Below are 24,106 nucleotides of genomic sequence, written 5' to 3' on the forward strand. Positions count from 1 at the left end.
TTGTATTTTTCAAAACCATACTTTATTTTTAAAGGCTAAGAGAAGTATTCAGAACTATATTTCTTAAGCAAAAAGATTCACATTTCATTCCGCGGGGTCATTAGTATGAGAAAAAGCATTTGGGGATTTACTTCTTTGCAACCGTTGTTGAGCTCCCACACCAAACCAAATTTGTTTAACAATGGTAACATCAGTTACGGCTTAAGATACAGAATTCCAAAGGAGTAACACAAACGTTGAGACTCAAGTGTTGAACAGGTAACTATGGGCATGTTTTCCACAGAAAGATGGGTTAGCTAAGACAAACAGAAGCAACAACTGTCTTTATTGGTAGACAAATCCACTGAACATCATCAGCACAGACTCATTTCTTCAAGGATATCCATGCTGTTAAACTGCAAGTGTTTAAGGAACATTCTGCCTGCTCCAATTACTTCACCTTTTCTTCCGTATCATTTGTTTTGTTTTTTTTTTTTTTTGGGGGGGGGGGGTGGGGTGGAATTTTTCTTTTGTTTTAAAGAGGATACAAGAAAAGACGGAAGACTACAGAATGCAGTGAACAAAGAGTCATCACCTCTAAAGAGACAGCAGGACTTTGACCAAGAAACTTTAATCAGTAAGTATGTAAGGACTCAAACCGACTCAGAATCCAGAGCTGCAATTTTGTTGTGTATTCTCCCCTTCACTGATTTATAACTCTGCATGTACATGTTCTGGATGGTTTGCATTCAGTGGGACAGAGGTAGTGATGGGAACAAGACTCCTTCCCTAAAGTTTCCAAATAGATGCAACCTGGTAAGCATGGCCCCAGGGAAAGGTGAGTGCAACCAGTGGAGGACCTTGCAGCTGGGAACGGACCAGAGCACAAGCACAGTGAGCTGCTCTCCCATACCCAGACTGATAAATAAATGTTACATAAAGGTGCTGGACAAGAACTGAACAAGTAACAAAACCTCTGTGGCCTCTGCAATATGTACTTTCTGCCACGTTGCGCAAAGGATAGGACTGTCTTTGCTGCACAGTTGTGATCAAAATGATACAATATTTGCAGTACTGCCAGAAGTTCCAGTGTAACTAGCTGGTATGATTATACTGATAATAGCTATATGAAGTCACAGTCACCCACTTAAAAAAAAAAAGAAAAAAATTGTATTTGCAGACAATTCCTTTATACAATTAATTCTTTAAACTTGTCCCACCTTTGCTATTTGTGACTAGGCCAACTTTTCTGTCCAAAGGGGTTTAAGACAGACTTCAGCTGCTGAAGTTCTTGCCTCTTTGCTCAGTGAGAGCAATTAAAAAAAAATCCACGTTAGAAAAAAAATGTTTTTCTCTTATACTCCTGAAACATTACAAGTTCTTACAGGAGCATTCATTCATAGGAAACTGTCTGTAACACTTACAATAAAAGGTTGCAACTCTTGGACAAGAAGGGATGGTTGAAACTAGGTCATCTGAATATAATTTGGGTTTTTACAAACCAATCACTAAATAAAGTCAATACTTGGGGCACGAGAGTTCTCCTTAGAACTTTCTCTTCTTAGGAATATCAGAGGTAAAATGGTTTGTTTTATTGCAACACTGGTTAGCCAAATCCAATCCTTCCCATTCAGATATGATTTTTAAGAACCAGGGATTTTATGGTTTACTGCCAAATTTGGCAGACAATTTACTGATGAGATTCATGACCTTGGGATTGCTCTGGTACTTGGACATATTTGCTGGGTTCTGGGCAACATCTTGGAATGCAACCATAACTTCTGGATCCTGCAGGACAAAAAGCAAAAAAAAAATTAGAGCCTTTGTAAAACAAGTGTACAAAAGCTAGTGGTTATGTGGTTCCACATGAATCTAACCTTGCTCAGCTTTTAACATGACAAGACTACAGTTTGCTCTACGCAAGAAGCCTCTAATAAAGAGAACCCAATGATAGAGTGTATGTTGTTAAGCTGTGTCAGTAAATACTGGAGTCATTACTGAACTTGGTATTGTAAAACCTCACTGTGTGAGGAAGCAGGAACAGGATAAGGGTTCTGTTTCTCCAGAACAGGAGCTATCAAACAGCCACACCTACTGCATTCTTTCTGTTCAGGCAGAACAGAAAATGCATTCTGAAGAAGACAGGAGTTTGATGCATAACAGGATAACCCTGCTCTGAGAAACAGCTGCTACTCATCCTATTCCTCCCTTTTCATTCTAGCAGCAAAAGCTTGAAATCTTTGGGGTTGAAAACAGACTGTGGTAATGATTGGCTTTTAAAATGTATCCAATTCCCATCATCCCCTATATCCTGAGAAATCACACTTGGAAGAGAACCTTATTATCTCTCATCACACTACTGTGTTGCAGGAGATAAATACATTCACATTATCATTAAAGTCAGTTGCCAAAAAATATCTTTTCTATTGAGTACAAGAAGCATTAATATTCTTTTCCCATACTTCCAGTATACCTTTGGCCTCCATTGAATGCAACTGTTTTAGTCAATTTACATGTGTATGTTTAATAAATCCCTATGTACTGATTTTACATCTCAGCTTGAAAAAAATGTTTCCATTATAAGCAACTTCTGTAAAGATTCCAGTTTTCTTTAATTCAGCTGAAGTGCAAGTAGTTTATGTTGTTGAACACAAATCACTCACATTAGCTGTAGTAATTTCATCTGCTGTTCTTTCTAGCACATTTTCAACAAAAGATACACTGCTCCTTAAGACTTCTAATCCCTTGCAACAGCAGGTGTATTCTTTGGAAACCATCAGAATCCAACTGGTGCCAGAGCTTTCACTGCTACACCAACACCATCCTGTATTTATTCTGGCCTCAGACCCAGACCAGAGCTGTTTAACAAGTCTGATCCAAAACTGCATTTGGTAGGTGTGGACTCCCCTGAAATCACCCACACACTTCAGGCATATTTTATACATATTAGGAACCAAGAGTTTGGTCTTATCGGAGGAGTTACAATTGTGTTGTCTCCTTCACAAAAGATAATTTGCAAACGCTATGAAAAATAGAATGCTGAAGTTCATAAAACAAGGACTAGATATATTTTCTCCACTTTACTGTATTCCCATGCAAGGAAAAAAAGAAGACTTTCCAACCTCAAATTTCTTGAATTGATTTCAAAATAGGGCATATATAAAGATCATGTAATGCTGTTAAATCTGATTTCACCTATATGTGAATCTGAACAAAAAGCTGAGTAAGCTCAGTCACTGGTTGGTGTCCAAGCACACCTAAATGAATGTTAAATACCCAATTTTATGCTACATGTTTCATGGTCCTATAAATTCACAGCAAGTAAATGATTCTGTGCTTGTGCAACTCCCTGGAAGCTCTCAACCTTAGACAGTGTTTATAAAAATGTTATACACATCCAAGGTTTCACATTGATGAGCAATATGATCAAAATAAAGTTTAAGATTGAGGATATCAACATTTCCATAGGGAAGTGTTTAATACACAAGGTGGAATGGACCATTCTACAAATGGCTCTAGGGAGACATTCAGTTTTCTAATGTTTTCCTAATGCCCTAGTGTTTAGTTGCAGATGGATGAAAAACACTTCTAAGAAAAAATTATCACTCTTCTTTTGTTTCCAACATATGTATTTTGGTGGAAGTCTGGGTCTAACATATGGTTGCATGTCAAACAAGGAAGCCATGGGTTCATCTTACTTATCACGGCTTATGAAAAGAGCTTCTGTTTCACTCCAAAACACAAATGTCAGGTTGTGTCTAGAGAAAGTAGTTGCAGTCTAAGATAGGAAGTACTAGAGAACCCTCCAAAAAGGCAAAACAGTAAAATAAGAGAAACACGCTAAAATTTCAGTCAGTTCTTCTGGAGACTAAAAAGCTTAAGGGCACATGAGCTAGAATTACATGCATCAGAGGTCACTGCAGTCACAACTTACTACCATTAGAAGCTGTGAAAAGGAATGCAAAATAACATTTTGCTGCTTTGAGTCTTTAGTGCTTAAAAGACCAAGATCAGGGTCAATGAAAAATAGGAAACATCCTGAAGAAATACATCTTCTAGGAGTTCAACGAGTCCAACCCCCCTGCCAAGGTCGGGTCACCCAGTGCAGGTAAGATTCTTATCTTTATGCCAGTGATGAGCAATAACTTCCCTAAACATCCACAGGCAGCCATATCTGGTTCTCTGATTGCTTCTACAGATGACAAGATGAAGTTGACAGCATAACCAGTTTAATTTAGCTCATGTTCAGGCAGTTGAGAGGCTTACTGAGATGTTAACAGACTCAGACATATTTCAGTGTTAAGTCACAGAGAACAGTCTCAAAGACGATGAGATAAGTCTAAAAAGACTGAGGTGGTGGTCTTTAGTCTCAGAATATTTCAGTTTTGGCACCAACTCCTCACTATGAAAAGCCTCTACAAACCATCAGTGAAAACAGCAATTTGGCAGTGGCTTGAGTGATTCAGTACCTTCAGACTTTTTTGTAGCACCTCAAATATCAGACATAACAGCTGCCATCTAACATTATCCACCAACATATTCCATAGGTGCACACAGCAGAAACCAAGCAGTAGAAACTTTTAAGACTGGAGCTCACACTGCCAATTCAGAGAAGACTAGAACACAGAGTTGGACACCTTAGGAAAAGGTGGGAGGTAGGCAAAGGTCAAGTGTTAAATAAATCATATCTAGATGTAAAATTTGTACAAAAGAGGTCAGCAAGAAACTCAAGGCTTTGCTGACAGGTTGAGCATGTTAAAGCCTGCCTGCATTATCAGAAAACACTGACAACACACATTCTTGCAACAGCATCCTACCCTATGTTGGGACATACATGATCAGCATGCAGTGGAGTCTCCTTAAAGGCATGTGGCAAGTGCTTAATATTTAGATGTATCTCAAAACTCTGTTTTCAGCAACTCTAATTGCAAACTCCTGTATTACAGCATAAATTGGCCAGGTAAGGAACACAGCTACAAATCAGGGGGCCCTTTCTGGATGGTTTGCATGCAAGTCAACATTGCTAACTTTGGCAGTCTAAGTAAAGGTGCGTTTCCCAACATCAGCAATCATTAAGGGAATCCATGAACTTTGGCATGGAAAGTGATGAATTTTTGGTGATTCAAGGGCATACCAAATAAGGTTCCCTTATAATGCCTTCATTGCAATGAGATGAGAACAACATGTAACTCTGCTTTAACCACAGCAATCCAGAAAAAGAAACAAGACTCTTACACCTGATCATACTAGCAGGTTAATACAACTACATAACTCTGATTTTTCCTAGCCCACCTGCCTGAAACTGATGTTGTCAGATAAGTTCTACTTAACGTAATGGAATACTTTTCTTGAGCAGAACTAGTCATGACATCGAGCAATTAATTAAAATAATTAATGAAGCCCCCTGGAGAAGTAAGCTGTCTGAACATGAATTCAGAAAATGCCAGATGCAGAACTCTTATGATACCACTGGACTCTTGCAAAAACCATACACTTCATCCCCTGAGATAACGGCACTCCTCTCAACATTACTGCAATATATTATGTTACAATAATAGGGGGTTTGTTTGTGCATAATTATTTGTCTACAGATTGTGGATTCAAAAAAGCAGCAGGTGAATGAAAATGACCAATTGAGATACTTTTTCAAAAGACATGACAAACTGTAAATAGCACATAGTTTTGCCTATCACAGACCAAGATGTGTGTGTGTGTGTGTGTGTGTGTGTGTGTGTGTGTGTGTGTGTGTGATTAATTAAGCTCCCATTAGTTTGAAAAATAGCTAACACTGAATCCAGACAGTCTGGTGTCACATACACAAGGAAGATTTTTACATCAGAATCCAGCAAGCCTCTCATTGCTATCCAGAAGGTTGCAAGTTTCTTCCTTCCCTTAAGCCCACAGGTGTTGTTCCTCTCTTGTTCAGGACAGGTAGCTTTGATTTTAACAAATACTCACCTGCATGGCCGCAAGAACTTCTGGATCACTGAGAATCTCATTGAGACCTGGCATACCTGCCATTCCTGGCATACCTCCAGGCATAGCCCCAGGAAATCCACCTGAAAACCCAAGACAAGGAGAATGCATGATGAAAATCATTTAACTCATCCATACAGGAAGCTCACTGAGACCAAGACATACTGCCCTTGCCACATCTCTAAAGCCATGTCTTCCTTAAGGCTACAGCAGGTCCACTGGATGGAAAGCAGGGTCTTCCAACTTCTCTTTCTGTGAAGACCTACATCTTATTTCATCCATGTTTTAACCCAATTGAACAGCAGACTTGCAATGAGTGCAGTTATTTCTCTGTTTACTTAAATCAGGTGGGTCTCAAGCCCAGGAAAACAAGGAATTTGAATGCCTGGGGTGAACAATTCAGGGCAAAAGCAGATCAGTAGTAGTATATCCCACCACACTTCACACTGGGGGGAAACTTTAGGTTTGTAAAAATTATACCACCAAAGGAAAAAATAACAAAAAACCAAAAAAATCAAGACCCTTTAAGCAAAATGCTTGAGGTTCTCTGACTGAATCCTTAATCAGCAGCTTTCCCAGCTGTGCTGAGCATGGTACATGTGGTCTGTCTCTGGATGCTGATGCTTATCCAGTTGAAGCTCACACACAGTCTACCTCAACTACATCTCAGTCTTCAAGAGCATTAGTACTTTTGTTTCTCCCAGCCCATTGTACCAAAAAACAGCATAGAAAGCCTAATTGTTGTGGAACTGTGAAGTACACCTTTTCTGCAAGGTAATCTGAACTACCTCCCTCCTTTGAGAAACTCTTCTGTTCAACAGCAGTTAGCAATCAACACAGATTTCTCCAATATTCAATCCAAATTTTCACCTTTAAAACTACTGTTCTTAAGCAGAATGGGCAATTTAGAAAACATTTTTATTCTAGATTTTTGACATATAATCAAGCAAATTCTGCTTGTCGCCCCAGATCTAAATCCTTTCATTCTGTTATGCATTAATTATTGGTTTCTGTCTTGCCTCCACTCACGACACAGTATCAATCCTCTTTAAAAAAAGAATCCCATTCCTCTTCTCAACTATGGCTCAAAGAGTTATTTGTAGACAAGTTCTAAACATCATAAAACACTGTCTTGAGAACAAATGCTATAAAAACCTATAAAAACTGTAGTTATAATAGTCCACATAGAAACAACAGCCACCTCTACCTCAAGTATTGGTGTTTAAAAATAAAATACCTGGGAAGCCACCTGGGAAACCACCAAACTGGGCTCCTCCTGCCTGTCGTCTTGCTTCTTCCTCCTGCAGATGAAAGCACATCATTCCACATAAAACAATGGAACTGCAGCCTGTTTCCTACTGTTCAAATGAGTTTAGGAGAAAAACAATAGCCAAGACTGTTTCAGGCAGGTACTTCAGTATGTACAAAACCACTGCCAAGAAACAGCTGCCTACTCTTCCTGTTGTATGTTACTGCAGATAAGTTATGCAGAGAATGTTTTTACTGACTGTGAACTGTATGATTTGTTTTAGCTCCCCAACTGTATTTTTAGAGCTCCCATCCACACCATATTAAAACAGATCATTAAAGCACAAAAATAAAGGCAAGTAAAGAGCATCAAGAACTGAGGAAGAGAAGCAGAGTATTATCCTGAATTTAAAGCCTCCCACTTTGGGATACTAACTACTTTCTTTAAGTGAAAACTATTCTGGAGCAGTCATACAATAACCAACTTTTTGAAACACAGGATTAGTAGGGATTCCAGAGACTGTTTCTGTCACAAGCAGTAAAAACAGATGCAGTAAAATGCCTCCTCCTTCAGATTTCATTATAGGTCAAGTAATAGAGACAGAAATCAACTCTCTAAAATTTAAGACCTTAGTTTTTTTTCTTTGCAAATCATTTTAACCAAAATAACTACAACACTCTCCAAATTATTAAGAAATATTAAAGCCTAAATATTCACCCTTTGTGCTTTCTCATGCTCCTCCCGTGCCTTCTTCACTCTTTCCAGTCTTTCCTTGATTTCCTTCTCTTCACGCTTCCGCTCGTATTTTCGTCGATGTTCTGCAATTTTCTGAGCCTGTTCCAATGAAGACCAAAATTTCACTTACATTTCTACCATATCACACAACGTATTTCAATACAAAATACATGCAAGAATTTCTGTTTTTACCAGAAGATTAAGATCTGATTTCACATGTTAAAAGCCTCTTTGTTTTAGGAGCCATTTGCTACTTTCTCCCCATGGCAATTAGTTATTCATGTCTACTCAGCCTTGACTGCATTCATCAGAACATACACTCTAGTATACTTTTTTTGCAATTGTTCTGGGCCTTGTACCATAGTTAGAACTTCAACATATTATTATTCCATGTCCCTTCATGCTTTTACACTGAAATATTTATTTCTCCAGGACTAAATCCAGCAACTGCCCTGGAAAAGAGCACAATTGGAAGCGTAATTCTCCTGGTGCACACGCACTTCTCAGTGTTACTGCTGTTTCAGATGCCTCTACAGCATGTACAGCTAGACCCAAGCAGATCGAACGATTCCTCAACCAAACCAGGAAAGGGCTGGTGGGGAGGAAGTTTGCCTCCTATTACTTTTTCTAAGTGTATCAAATTTACAGCCCCAGCAACAGAGAGGAGTTAGCTATGAACTCCCCAAGGCTCCTTACTCAGGGCTCATTTAAAAACAGAACTAACTGCAGCACTGCTTTCCTGAAAATGGAATGTATCCTTATAGATTGTTGCAAAAAATGGTTCATGATTTCACAAACTGTGTACAATGGTTACTCTCTAACACTCCTGTAATGAAAACACACACACAGCAAAATCGTGTTGCAAGAACAGAGATACTATTATGACAATGGATACTCTCCCGATTCTTTTAGAATACTTTTTAAAGGAAGAACTTACAAGTAGCTTGATCTAACTTATTTTAGCTGGGAGATACTCAGTTCATATCACATTATTCCTGAAGTACACCTGCCAGAGAAAGCACACTAAAATCCCACCCGCCATCATCCCAATCATCCTTGCCCTCCCATCCTTTCAAATCCTTCACACAACAGATGAAATTGATGAACCTGACCTGACCTTAAAGGCCTCAGCCACCAATGATACTGAACATACGAATACACAGACTTCAAAGACCTGTCATTTGACTCTTACATACTGCCAACAACAGAACATCCACTTGGCAACTTCTGCCTTACTAGAAGTCAACCACTGTATTGTTGTTCCAACAGAACCCCCATCCCAGTAATTGTCGCTGCTGACAACATCCTCCACTCCTGAGCTATTCCCAGCCTTGGCATAAAAACAGATGCAATCCCAGGACAACTAAACCAAACCTCATTCATCGCCACCTGACCTGGCATCTTCTACGGCAAATGCTCAGAAATCTGCAGTGCTAACCACAGTTTCATACCTGTACTGTTCTAGAATCCGCTTCCCTAAGCCATTTTGAAAGCTGATCCTCACTTCCATCATCAAGTTATGTACCAGCACTAGCCTTTTAAGCCAGAGAAAGAGGACTACCCACCCTCCTTAATGATATGCCACAACTAAACCCAAATCCAGGGTGCTTTATCATATTAACCTCCTGACTTATCACTTATTCTACAGCCAAAACTTTTATTATTTACTTCCACTAACTCCCCTCTAATAAAACCATTACCACTGCAAACTGCGCTTCCTGAAAGTGACCATGAACCAAAGCTTCTTCGACCAATTCATAAGCCCATCACTACTAGGAATCCCATTAATCTTTATCTCAACACTATTCCCTATACTTTTATTCCCTTCTCCCAATAACCAATGAATCTCAAACCATTTTTCAACCCTCCCACTCTGACTTTTTTACCTAATCACAAAACAACTATTAATGCCATTAAACAAAAAAGGGGCACAGATGAGCCCTAATCCTCACATTCTTAATAACCTTCTTCTAACAATTAACCTATTCTACCAGAACCTGATGTCACTGCCATTCAGGGGCTCATTAAGAGAGAGACAAGTGTTTATTTTCTTTTTAATGAAGCACAACGAGTTTCCAAAGTTTAGATTTTCATTATTTCCATGTATTTATCAAAATGAATTAATATTTTTAGAATTTGACTCAGACTTTTAGGTGAAAGTGCTACAAAGTGAAAAGTTCTAGGGAAGCTTGAAGCGAAAAAATTAGATGAACAAATCATCTCTATTTATTATAGATTTTGAAAATCACCCATGAAAAAGTCACATATGTTTCCTCGACAAAGACATGGTAGAAAAAAAATGAAAGCTTAAGTTATTAGACACACGAACATTTATGTATGCAGTGGGTTAAGCTGGGCTGGCTCTCAGCTGCTCTCTCACTCCCCCTCCTCAACAGGACAGTGAGAGAAAACAAGACGGAGAAACTCCTGGCTTGAGAAAAAGACAGGGAGATCACTCACCCACTACTATCATGTGCAAAACAGAGCCAACATGGGGAAGATTAATTTAATTCATTGCAAATTAAAACCAGTTGGACAATGAGAAACAATGACAGAACTAAAACCACCTTCTTCCCAAAGGTCAACTTCACTGCTTCATTCCCCTCTCTTTCACCTCCTTCCCCAACCCTGAACAGCACAGTGGGATGAAGGCTGTGGGCAGTTCATAACATTGCACCTCTGACACTTCTTCCTCCTCACGCTTTTTTCCAGCCTCAGCTTGTGGTCACTCCACAGGATAGTGTCCAGCATGGGTCCTCCCCACAGGGTATCACCCTTAAACAGCAGACTTCCAGCATGAGTCCCCCAGGACCGACAGCTTCTGTTCAGGCTCCTCTGCACAGGCTGCAGCTCCCTGTCAGGAGCCTGCTCCAGTGTGGACTCTTCATGAGCTGCAGCTTCCTCCAGGCACATCCTCTCGCTCTGGCATGGGATCCCCCATGGGCTGCATGGCAGATATGTGCTCCACTGTGGGTTCAAGGGGGACAACCTGCTTAACCATGGCCTTCTCCAAGGGCTGCAGGGAGATCTCTGCTTCCAGGCCTAGCACAACTCCTTCCCTTCCTTCTTCACTGATCTTGGTGTCTGCAGGGTTTCTTCTTTCATATTTTGTTTCTTTATTTCCCTCTCTCTCACAGCTGTTGAGCTGCATTTTTAACCCCTTCTTAGACACTTTATTACAGAAGCACCAGCAGCATTGCTGACTGGCTCAGCTCTGGCTAGCAGTGAGTCAGTTCAGGAGCCAGCTGGAACTGGCTCCATCTGATACTACTGGCAGCCACAAGTCTCTCCTTACCAGGGGCCAGCCCTGCAGCCTCCACCTTCCCCCAGACTTCCCATGTAAACCCAACACAAGCAGCAGTCACCATCTGTGGTCTGTCAACCACTTCAAGGGAACTGGCAGGAACTGATGAAAAAGAAAGCCTGCTATCAATAGTGTTACATTTGTTACACAGCAGCTCTTCCTTAGAAGAACCCTGGTGTCAGACACAGGAGAACACTGAAAAACCAGTCTTGCAGAGCTGAGTCTGCCCTCATGGGGCAGATTAATGAAAGTACAAACCACAGTAAAATTCTTCCTTTGGAAATTGTGCTTAGGACAAAGCTTTGATCAATTCAGAAACAACTTAGAAAAAAAATTCCATTAGTGTTATCCTGCTCTTCTGAATCTTTTTAGTCTAGATTCTAAAATACCTGGCAAAATCCACCAGCTTCAGATTCTTCTGTTAAAATTTTAAAAGGAACATGTTTCCTATTTCATTTATGTGCCCAGTCCCACAGACTCCATTTCTCTACATACAGCCATAAACAGCTGTGACTGAAGGCAGAAGAATTTATAAACTCAGTTTGAAGTGTCAGATGACACACAAACATATTTCCACAAGGCAATGCATATTGGAAGAATGTGAAGGCAGCAAGGTAACTCAGAAAAATGCAGGAGAGCCCTCCAACACTCTTCCCCACTTACTCTTGGTTGCACCTCCTTCAGCATGGCACTGGCATCTTCATCATAATCCAGTTTACAGGCTAATGCAAGATCATGAGCAGCCTCCTCCCAGTGGCCAAGAAGTCTGGAATTCAGAAGACACCAACACTTAGAGAAGGAAAAAGCAAACCAGACATTTACAGCTCCTCAAATATTTAATCATGCAGCATTCAGAACAGAGCTACAAGGACTTAGAGAAGTTTAATAACCATGGTGTTTCCTCTAAGCTGCACACTACAATACCATTAGAGGATTCTTACTTGCTTGTTTCATACCCTTACAGTAACTTTAGTTTAAAGTGACAATGAGTAAAAAACCCTCTGTGAGTTGGTCTCATTGTCTACTATAAATAAGAAGGACCCTTTAAGAGGGAGAAGGTGCCCTACCAAAACAGATGAAGCACACTAATAAAAATATTCTGTACCGGTAGGCACAAGTTCAGTGTAGAACTACACATTCAGTGTTCTGTACAAGTCTGTACCACTACTACTCCAAGTGTTAGTGGATGCTCTCCACTCAGGACTCAAACTTCCTAGCTGACTGCATGCACCATGCCATAGTTGAAGGGTTCATATAAGCTTCTGTGCACATTTCTTTACTATTAATTTATACAAACTCGTGATAACAAAAATTAAACAAATGGTGGTATTACTAAATGGTCAAAGCAGTTCTGCTCACAGACAGAGGTATTAATTCAAACTATGCTCCAGTCTTCCCACTCTTAGGGTCCACACTGTATATTAAAACTGGAAACATTAATGTACCACTCTCTGAATACCTGTTTTTTTTAAAGTTCTATTAGCATTTACTTCTTCCACTTCTATGGGGACCATAAGGAGTATCACCTTTTTTTTTCTGATTTACCATCATTTGAAAAAAAAAAAGTTGACCTATCCTTGGAGGGGATGCCTAATGCCATTTAAAATAATTACACTGTTTGCTTAACACCAATCCTCAATTGCAACAAATGGTTCCTTAATAACCAGGCATTTTAATTTACTAGGTAAAATTGCTCTAGGATCTACAGAATAAGGACAGCAGAGAGATGTCTAAGATCTATAGGCTAGTGGAAAAAAAACCTGAACCAAGTGAAAACAGACCTCCAAACAAATAGGACACACAGTCCTAGACCTCATAATCTTTAGCAAATAATTAGAAAATGTTATTCAGAAAAGCAGTAAGCCATTAGAAGACACGTTTTAAAAAGAGCGAGAGAGAAAGAGACAGTGCCAGGAGGACTTCTCATAAATTGCCACCAATAAATCACCATTGTCCTTTTGTCTAAGCCACATACTCAGCACAATTGTTTCTTGGCTCAAGGCTACTGCTCTCAGGTACAAGACAGACAGTTCAGAGACACAGAGAAGGAGAGAACATATAAACAAAACTGTTCCCCTCAAGTAACTGAAGACAATATCAAGAACAGGTGCAATTCCTTACCTATGTGCTTTCCCCCTCCACTTGTAGGTCTGTGCCGAGTCAGGATTAATCTTGATGGCTCTGTCACAATCTCTAATGGCAGCATTTGGTTTCTGTAGTTTCACAAAAACACTGTGGGAACAAGAACATTTATTGCACATACTGAAATACCAAGTTACTAACTTAAGCTGCAAATAGTTTTGGATGACTAACAGGCAAGCTAGTGAGATAATGCATTTGAAGAGCTGAGTTCACAAAGATCTCATGTGATAACAAAGTCACCAAAATTCAGTCTCACCCTCTCAGAATTGCAGGTGAATCATTAGCAAGAACTGAAACCCTTCGTTTTTCAGACTCAAGGCAAGCCAGCATGAATAACTTCAGTGCAGAAGGAAAGAACACATAAATGTAAAAGACAGTTCAGCCCCATGGTGTTTCGACTCTACAGACAATGACAACTAGCAATTTGAACAAAATAACAATCATATTATGCCTGCTAAATCACATAGTTTTTAACACAGTAACACAAAGAAAGCATGAGGAGTTATACAGGCTACAAGGACCAAGAGCTGAAGTCATGAGGAAAAAGGGACAGGAGATGAATCATCAAAATTAAAAGCAGCAAAATAAACACAAACCCAGCAAGCAGCCCAAATTCCTTGCTGTCAAGTGTAACAATTTCAAACTTTACAATTCACAAGCAAATCTGACTAACTAGTAGAGTGATACTTTAGCAGGTTCAGGCATTTCAAATTACAAATCTCTGAAGGAAACACTAAAAACATTCCTGAACAAAAGTATTTAATATTCAATGTACTCCAAATCAGAACTGTCCTACATCTAATTGAAAATAATTTATCAACCATTATAATGCCTATAAGTAACTTTGTCATTAAGGCCTGTTATAAAGCAAGAACAAAGTTACATATTTTCTCTTCTAGAAACAAACAAGTAGACAAAGTGTCTGTGTTCCAAAGCTACACCTCACCAGTGACAGACATTCCAGTGCTGTTGGCTGCACAAACACCCTAGAACTGAAATCCAAGGGGTGGATTACTCAGAGCACTTTATCAGCATGGCAAGTTCTACAATATCCTAATATACTGTTCATTTCTTTCTACAACAGCCCAACTGAGGTAACTTTTAAACTTCTCCTAACATCCTTATTTTCCATTACTAAACCTTGAGAAGATACAGGACTGTAAGAGATTTTAAAAACACTGTTATGATGGCAATGACAACAACGTATTAATGTACACAGGTGGTGTTCCATGCAAAAACTTTGATCTAGAGAGAAAAAAACCATCAAGACAATGTCAGTGAAGGTGTACCAGAATGGAACAGTTAAAGGACAGTAATTAATCTCATGAAAGTCATCAGAAGTTGAACATTTATTTGAATTACATTTTGCTACAGAAAAGATTTAGTAAACTATCAAATCATCCATGGTTAGTGTGTTTTTGTGCAAAAAGAGAAAAATCCCCAAACTTCTGCTTTTGCAACCCATACTTGCACAGCCGTCCTCAAGAATTAAGAAAATAAAAATGCTTGTGTATTATGAAGTCAGGGTGACCACACAACAAATCTGACAAAAATCTGCACCATTTGCAGTCTGGTAGACGCAATGAGATATAAGGTGGGTAGAGAATGGGTTGAGATATGGATGTGTCCTGTTCAAACATACGACTTTTGAACAGAACCAGGTTTACCTCACAGTGAACAAATGCATTTAGCAAGTATGAGAGAGAGAATTCACAGGACCATAATTAAGTTTGCATTTAAACAGGATATTATTTCAATCGTCATTTTAATCCCAGAATAAACTGTTTGTTACCCAGCATTACTCTATCTCAACATACCAAAATCCATATTGTTGAGGAACACATTTGGTGCAGGCGGCTCGATGTGCAGCTGCAGGTTGAACTCTGGGTGATAGAGCTCCAGGCAGGAACCCACCAGCTGCTGCCAACCTTTGCACAACAGAGGGCACAGGGACCTGTGGCCCAGCCAGGGGACTGGACACTCAGAGGCACTGCAGCAGCTGAGGACTCCAGACTTTTTCAAGCAGACTGTGAGGGTATAAAAACCCAGGGCTTGCTTTGTTCAGGGTCTCTCCTCAGAGGCACCAGCTCGAGCTGTTACTTTGTTATTGCACCATTATTAAACTATTTTAAGGATCCAGGTGTCTGAGACTCTGTTACAGGAAACCCAGGGTCAAGACAGTAAGGAAACCTGGTCTGACTGTGTGAGTGTGGGGCGTGTAGCTGTGAAGGCATTGAAGTCCCAGATCAGGTGATACAAGTGTGACTGGAGGAGGCTTAGAGGTGACCTCATCACTGTCTAGAACTACCTGAAGGGAAGTTCTAGCCAGGTGGGGGTTGGTCTCTTCTCCTGGGCACTCAGTAATAGGACAAGGGGGCACAGGCTCAAGCTCTGCCAGGGGAAATTTAAGTTGGAGATCAGAAAAAAATTCTTTGCCGAGAGAGTGCTCAGGCATTGGAATGGCCTGCCCAGAGAGGGCGTGGACATGGCACTGAGTGCCATGATCTGGTAAATGGACTGGAGTTGGACCAAGGGTTGGACTTGATGATCTCAGAGGTATTTTCCAACCCAATCCATTCTATGGTTCTATGACTGCCAGAATGGCTACTGGAAGTTCAGGCAGGAAAGTTTCCTTTACAATATTACTACAATGCATTTTGAAACATCTGTATTTACTCTATCATAAAGATTCTTTATATGGCTGCTTCAGCATATCTGATGAATCACACATAAGAGATTAAATGAATGAAAATGCATGAAATGAACTCTTCTCTTTCCCTCATGTGGCTTAAGTTTCCATGGATCCTCAAGGTGTCATTATATTTAGACACCTTAAGGGAAATAACAGAATAGGCAGAAACACACATCACTAGTTTATGACTCACCTTGCCCTCTTGGCATACAAGATGGCCAAACAAGGATTCAGCTTGATAGCATCTGTGAACAAGTCAACAGCCTTCTGAAGTTCACCTAAATATAAGCAGCAGTCAAGTTTCAATCATTATGCAATGAAATTACATCCAAATTCCCAAACCTGCTTTACAGGGTGTGATGTCACTAAGCTCTTCTTAGATAGAATGCTATCAACAAAGGAAAATCAATTTCTCCCTCTTGCTATGTTACTGAAGTACAAACTCCAAAATTAATGCTGGAGGAGAAGAGAGACTTTTCCCAAATTAATTCCTACATTTAACTTTGAATGCAACCAAATAGGATGTCACATCTTTATTATACAGCTTGTCACTGCATTAGGACAAATGACTAGAGACACTAATCATAATATGCAGGGAAGTACTATAATGATCAATTTGTAACTAAGATGCTGCAATACCTCATTCCTCTCTCTTGCCTTCCCTAAAACTATAGTTACATTGGGAAGACAGTATTTAAAGAAGCTTTCATGCTCTAGATAGTTTTGGGTATTGAACAAGAAGTGGGTTTTCTCTTCCTTGAAAGCATTCAAAATGGTCCAAGATATTTACCTCCTTTTTTAAAAAAGGAGAACAAAACTCAGTGTCCTTGAATATGTACTAAAAAACAATTCATCACCTTCACTTAGAGCATTTATCGCTTCAATCTTCTTTTCATTAGCTTGATCTGCCATCTCTTCAGTTACCTAACAAAATAAAATGAAAAACACACACAAACCCCAAAAACTGTGGATTGCAGGCCAGAATTACCATGCTAAGACAGCACCAAAGAAAAGACCTTCAGTTCTCCAATTCCAGAATCTTTATTTTGCATTGAAATCATAGGTCAAAGAAAGCCACAAAACCTTTGCTTTCAGCTTCAAGACATTAACCAACATTATTTTTGGCTATAAAAATGCTCGAAAGCAAAGTTTGATAATGGTAGAATTCTACACATCTAGTTTTCATGGGTGTTTTGATAAGCTTCATTGGTGTTTTCTGACCTGATCATCCTTATGGAATGTTTTGATTGACTCTAACCTTGAATAAGAAAAAGTGTGGTTTTAAGCCAGTAAGTTTTCTGGTTAGAACAAAAAGAGCCAAAGCAACAGCTGGCTATGGAGATAATATAGTGCTCATCCCACCCCCCCTCAGCTGCTATCCTTGATTACATTCAAAACCTCTCCCTATCTTCCCTCCTGCCACACTGAAAATATTGTGCTTACCTCCACATTTTCATCACCCATTTCCTGAGGGACATCGTTGTCTGGTTCAATCACTCCCTCATTGTCAATTTCTGGGGGAAAAACAAAAAGCAAGACTAAGCTCAATTTGCAGAGAGAGGATTTTCAGAATAATTTCACTTTGGCAAAATGCAACAAAGTCACCTATTTTCCCCACCTAAGTCGCTCTCTTCACTTTCTGGTTCAGGCGATTTAAGCGGCTCCTCTGGCTGTTCCTCTGCTTTGCCCTGAGAGAGAAATACATTTGTAAGCACACATTATATCTGACTGACACTCTATTCTCACTCTCATAAATAACAATGCATTAGAAAAAGCAGATCACTCTACGGCTGAACCATTTTATTTTTAAAGATACTAATCTCCTTTTTCCTCCTCTCAGATTAAGTCTATCATGTATGCAAATATTTCAGAGCCCAAATCAGAACTCACGAACTTCTATTATTGGCAAAGTCCGTCCTTCAAATTGTCTAATTCAATAATCAAACCCAAATAATCCAAACAGCAACCAATTCAGAACCAGTTTTGCAATGATTACTAACCAACCCTTCCCATCTTCCTGCCTTCCTTCACACATTCTCTGGACCAAAAATTCCCTCAATCTATTAATACTATTAAGCTAAGGTCCTTTAGCAAGGAGCTGATGGCAATGATTTAAATATTGTTTCCATTTGCTACGGTCAGAGATTGTTGTCACTTATACCTACTTAAGAGTGTTGTTTTTGTTAAAATTTTCAAAGGCTTTCTTACTGACTTTTAAGTAAGTTTCATCTGAATCCTATAACTTAGCACATCCTGATTTATCACAGGCATAAGCAATGTGTCCTCACACTCAGTGTCACACTCTAAACTGTGTACACACACACAATCCCTCCACATAGCTCGAAATAGGTGGAAATTCCAGCATCCATGGCCTTTTTAAATTAACAAAAAAATCCATTTCTTACAAAAGAATTTCACGCTTGAAAAACTCCTGATGTAAATATCTACAATGCAAATTTAATGTTTCCCTTAAAATAAATTAACAAAAACCAAGGAAAATCTCTTGCACAACACTGCCTTAAAAATTTGATAGTTAACTGTTAACTTCATTACTTATCATGCTCGTTAATATTTCTTCTGATTAAAAGATTATAATTTAATCCACTAATGACTAGAGAAAGGTTTATAAACAGACAGTGAGAACATAAAGAGAAATGAAGACTCTGCTTGGCCTTTGCATTGCAGAGAACATCAGGCATTCAGGATTAGGGAAATGGAGCATGATAACACTTGAAATAAACTAGGAAGCCATCTGTAACAAGTTATCTACAGCACACAATGGGCAGGCTTCAGACTGAACTGCCACACTCTCTCACCCTGTCTGAGTGAAGACTGACAAATTTTTCCCCTTCTGCTGCTCAGTAGTTTCTGTAGCATGCAAATGTTATTTTCTGTGATAAATTTTTCGTTATCTCACCTTACTTGTCTCCTCTGTGGAGGTATTGGCTGGAGCAGGTGGTATTGTGCCTCCCATACTTTTCAGTGAAATAGAGAAAAGAAAAAACAAAAAAGTAAGATCATAGAAATAATGCCATGGATTTTATTGATTCAAATCCTGATAATCTCAGCTTTTTGTTGTAACACAAAACATGATGATCCAATTCACTGTCAAACCAGCACACAGAGCCCACATGCCCCATGGTTTCCTCAGTGCAGTGCAAAGCACGGTGTTTGTTGTACAACTCCAGCGAGACCGGTACTCAGAGCATCACCCTCCATCCACCCTTCCTCATCAGAAAAAGCTGCCTCCCTGGCTCAAATGGATTCTCCCCTTCAAATGTAATTTATGTTTGAATCAAAACTAAGTATTATGATTATACATATTACTAAAATAAGAATTATTTTTGGAACAGCGGTCAACCAAGCAAAGAGAACGGCCTAGAATGTTTACACAATTAAAAAAATTACTGCCTAGGAAAATAAATAATTTCTCTTTTGTATTGCAATAGTCATGCCTTTCCTTCACTACAATTAAGGAACATTCTTTGTAGAGACAGCATTCTGTCAATACAGAATAAACTTTCTACATGATATTGACCTTGGTTAGCAGCCAGAAATAAGCCTAGGCTGAATTCTCCAGCTGTTCCATAGAACATCTAATCATACCTACTGGCAGCATGCCACAAGGACTACCATTCCCATCCATCCTCTGCCCTGCATTCCCATCTACTGATAGTTTTCAATAAAAACGTTTCTGTTATCTCAGTGGGCACACCCACCTCCTTGGGACCCACTGGTGAGATGGGATGCAGGGCAGGGGAGAAGGATGTGGGCAAATGGGTGGGCAGGAGGAACTGGAAGGGTGCAGGCCTATCTGCTTGCAGGAATTAGTGCAACATAAAACTATATCCTAAGGATAAGAAGTTGTAGCTTCTTAAGTCAGGCTACAACAATCCATTCTCCCTTATTTCCTCCCTCCTGTCAGCAGTCCCATCTCACAGCCAGGCCCCAAACTGGCTGGAAACAAATCTGAATGAGGTGGGACAGGACAAGGACAGGGATGAATTGGGGGAGAAAGAGTAGAAGAATGAAGAAGAGGTGGCAGGGATTGACAGGTCCTGGCATGAGGCCCTGCAGTAAAAGGCAAGCAAATAGCACTTCTTGTTTACAAGGAAAAACCACAAATCCCAGCATCTTCTGAAGATATTGCAAAAAAATATAGACATGTCCTTGGAACGCTGACATTGCTTAATGGAAGTTATACTGCAAGGACTAAACAACTGTAGTCTGAGAAATCCTTACAGAGCTTGGTAGAAAACACAGAACACGTAACTGTTCCTCCTAAATTTTTACCCTCGTAGGCTGACAATAGAACACATAACTCTCTACTAGTCTGTAAAGAGCAAAGAGACTTCACTAGGACTACAGGGACCATGGAGTGAAGCCTTGAAACTTTTCTTCTGCACAAAGAAAACTACAAATTATTAAACATTTTGGCAATGTTAATAGCTAATATTCAGGGTAACAGCTGGTTTTAAGTCTGGCACCTTGAATCATCTGAAGACTAAAACAACTTAAGTCTCCTCTGTCCTCTTCACATTCTGCCAAAAACTACCCGAGCTTAGAACAGTTTTGAGATAAGTTTAACTAATATACATGCACACCTCATATGCTATTTCATGAACTGCCAAGGCTCAACAGTTTCACTCAGTCCTCGAAAATATTTTTGCTATCTTGTTATTCTCTATTTAAACTAGTTACAATCCCAGAACAATTCAAAAGCAATTTACTCTAAAATCCCTTAACCCAGTATTTGATTACAATGATTAAATGCACAGCAAGAGTATCTGCAAAGCTTGCAACGTATTTAACCTCAACAGTAGAGGGATACATGAGACACTCCTAGGAAAAGGCAGGAGCTGAGCTGTATAAAAAACACATACACACAAACAGATTTTGAATTAAACCAGAGTTGTGCAATGCCAGTAACAACTCCTGGGAGTTGCCAGGACTTTGTTGCAACAATGACTGCATTCTTCCACTCATCACAGCCATGAGAAGTGTGGTGTTTATGGCTTGTTAGAAGAACAGCAACTATTATTTCTGCATCCACTTTTATCACTGACAGCAAAATTACCCTTAGAGAGAAACTGGATTACCATGAATTTGAAGGGGTCAAAATCTGTTTGAACAAAACAAAAAAAGGCCAAAAGCCCTTCTCATCAATTAGGGATTCTGTGCTTTACTTTTAAGGACTGCTATTGTTTCTTTGTTTTATTGCAGGGTTTTGGAACATATTTCCTTTAATGACTTGTTTCATAATAAATCAAGTAAAACATTTGTATTTTTATGCAATTATGAAAAAGTGGGCATGACTAAAAGGGATGTCAAAATACTTTCAAAACATACACACCATATGCTTTCTCTACAAAGGGCATCTATACAGAAATCAAATACAACAGTTTGGCAGAATAAACATTAGAAGACAAGTGGATAAAAACAGGTAAGACTTTGGGTTTCTGATGCAATACTAACAGTTAGTCAGAAATAAAGCATCCCATTTTGGCTTTATGAGCAGCTAACCTAATCTAAGATAGAATTATAAAGTTTAAGCAAAAAAAAAGTCAAAGCAATTAGCAGAATTGTAGTTGAAATTTCAGTGATGGCTTTTACTGTCATTTAGTCATTATTCTGTAATCACTCACACCATTACCCTGGGGACCAAACCAAGATTAAGACAGGTAAGCCAGACAGAGATGTAAGACTTATCCGGTTTATTTCCACCTGCTGGCCATGCTGTTTCCAAAGAATGAGAAGACCCTATAAATGCACTTAATAGTCCTAGTGCAAACAGCACTGTTATGGAAGAGCAGAGGGAAAACCACAAGATTTCCAGACAGTTTTATGTAAGTGCATAACTTAGGGAAATATTTAGTTCAAATATGTGAAGAAAACCAGAAAACTTCAGCTGTAGGAGGTTCTGCTTTGGAGTATTTTTCCACTCTGCAGATTTTACATGAAAAAACATTCCACAGCTCCAAAATTTAAATTTTATACTTATAAGAAAAGTACCAAATACAACTCTAAAAATTAATCTGGAAATTAGAGCCCTTCCCTTTAACATGGAGAAAGTTGGATGGTCATCTTTCCATTCCTTAACACTTTCTTTGGCCAAAAGAAGTCATTGCTCTTCCTCTCTCTTGCTCTCTCTCAAAGTACTCTGTTCACACTTTCGCAATTAGGCAACAGAAGTCATGGAAGAAACCTGGGGCAAGGCACTCAAGTCTTTTACATGGTACCAAAAGAAGCTGAAGACCTTCAGTAGGTCAAGACAAACATCCATCTCCTTTGTAGGTATAGGTGCAGTCCTAACAGTACTGCAAAGCCAAGTTAAATAGGAGTGGTTTTACAACCACACTAGTATACAGATGCATATGAAAGTTTAAGCATCACTGTAAAAAGAACCGCTAATAAATAGTTCATGGTAGGAAATTTCATTATAGAACATATTGTAAAACGACAGTATTAACTTTTAGATACATATATATATATGTATGTATCTAAAAGTTAATACTGCTGGGTTTTCCACTGATTATAAATACTATATAGCAGGAAATACCGTTAAAATACTTTCAAATTAAAGCAAGTTTTCTACAACAAATCCCACTTCGACACTAGATAAAAATCTTTTACCCTCTCCTTGCATAAAATGTGCACCTGCAGGAACTTCCCTCACTTCTCAGAGTTCTTTAGAGTGGCAGCCATAAAAGCCACGCAGAGGTGCCCCTGCTGAACAGAGGGGCCTGGGGGTTCTCTGCCAGCAGCAAAGCACCTCGGCCCTTCCAGCCTGGTGTTTGGGCTCTCAGGGTGGAACCCAAACGTTTGTAATTGAGCAGCGTCTGCTCGGACAGGCCCTGGGCACCCCACGGGCTCCGAGCAGCGCCAAGAGTAGACGTGGAGGGGCTCAGAGGAGAGCAGAGACTTGGACTGCTTGACACACGTAACTTCAAGTGTTGTGGGCAGGAACTCTACCTGTGCGGTATTTTATGGTTTGGGACACCAGAGTGTAAATGTACGGCACTCACCTCCCCATAAACTGGGCTCCTTTTTAAGGCAGGCTACCCAGCTCTGCTGCGTAATGCGAGAATTAGCCCGGTGAGTGTTACTCTGAGGCTTTCCAGCCTGGAAAGCTGAGCCGCTGAGATGGCCGGGGGGGAAGGCTTTTTGCAGCGGGAATAGTCAGCGTTAGCAAAACAAACCAACCGAACAAAAAATAACAAGTCCCTTTCCCGCACCAGCGCGGGCGGGCGGCGGGGAGGCCGCGGCGCGGGACCCGCGGAGTGGGGACACGGTGCGCGCCCCCCGCCCCGCCCCGCGGCCCGGCCCGCCCGGGGAGACACGCACCCTGCCCGCCCGCACAGCGCCCCGCACAGCACCGCGGCCCCCGCACCACCCCCCCCGGCCGCAGCCCTCGCACCGACCTCTCCACCCACTCGCGGAGGAAGGCGAGCTGCGGGCTGTGCAGCAGCCCCGGGTTCTGCTTGCACAGCCGGACGAAGGCCCGCAGCTCACTCAGCTTGCGCGCGTCCATGGCGGAGCGGCGACGGCACCACCAGCACGGCCCAGGCGCGCTCGCTGCTCCGCCCCCCGCCGCGGAACTTTCCAGCCCGGCCCGGCCCTGGGGCCGCCCCCTGCAGGCATTGCCCCGCCCCCTGCAGGCATTGCCCCGCCCATCCATCGAGATCCGCCCCCTGCAGACACTGCCCCGCCCATCCACCGAGACCCGCCCCATGCAGGCTTTTCCCCGTCCATCCACCCGAGATCCGCCCCCTGCAGGCATTGCCCCGCCCCCTACAGGCATTGCCCCGCCCATCCATCGAGACCCGCCCCCTGCAGACACTGCCCCGCCCATCCACCGAGACCCGCCCCATGCAGGCTTTTCCCCGTCCATCCACCCGAGATCCGCCCCCTACAGGCATTGCCCCGCCCCCTCATGTATTACCCCGCCCCTCCACCGAAGCCCCCGCCCCCTACAGGCATTGCCCCGCCTCCTCCAGGCCCTGTCCCGCCCATCCACCGAAGGCCCCGC

At 40.8% G+C, this 24,106-nt stretch overlaps 1 protein-coding gene across 1 annotated transcript; it reads right to left on the reverse strand.

Moving 5' to 3' along the window:
- ST13 (ST13 Hsp70 interacting protein) lies at positions 1 to 23,680 on the reverse strand. Its single transcript, XM_071551834.1, has 12 exons — positions 23,499 to 23,680; positions 18,995 to 19,052; positions 17,696 to 17,765; positions 17,521 to 17,591; positions 16,935 to 17,001; positions 16,271 to 16,355; positions 13,365 to 13,475; positions 11,907 to 12,009; positions 7,922 to 8,038; positions 7,193 to 7,256; positions 5,938 to 6,038; positions 1 to 1,767 (listed from the first exon to the last, which is right to left on the reverse strand). The coding sequence occupies exons 1-12, from the start codon at positions 23,606 to 23,608 to the stop codon at positions 1,639 to 1,641; spliced, it is 1,086 nt and encodes a 361-aa protein (XP_071407935.1). The 5' UTR covers positions 23,609 to 23,680; the 3' UTR covers positions 1 to 1,638.
- Between the last annotated feature and the right edge of the window lie 426 nt (positions 23,681 to 24,106).

This window comes from Pithys albifrons, chromosome 3 (genome assembly GCF_047495875.1).
Source record: "Pithys albifrons albifrons isolate INPA30051 chromosome 3, PitAlb_v1, whole genome shotgun sequence".
NCBI lineage: Eukaryota > Metazoa > Chordata > Aves > Passeriformes > Thamnophilidae > Pithys > Pithys albifrons.

Excerpts from the sequence above, each read along its gene's own strand:
- ST13 (XM_071551834.1), bottom strand. The coding sequence starts at position 23,608 with ATGGACGCGCGCAAGCTGAGTGAGCTGCGGGCCTTCGTCCGGCTGTGC. Across the intron at positions 17,002-17,520 it reads TGGGTGATGAAAATGTGGAG|GTAACTGAAGAGATGGCAGA; the intron begins GTAAGCACAATA and ends TTATTTTGTTAG. Across the intron at positions 12,010-13,364 it reads TGGAGGGGGAAAGCACATAG|ACTTCTTGGCCACTGGGAGG; the intron begins GTAAGGAATTGC and ends TCTGAATTCCAG.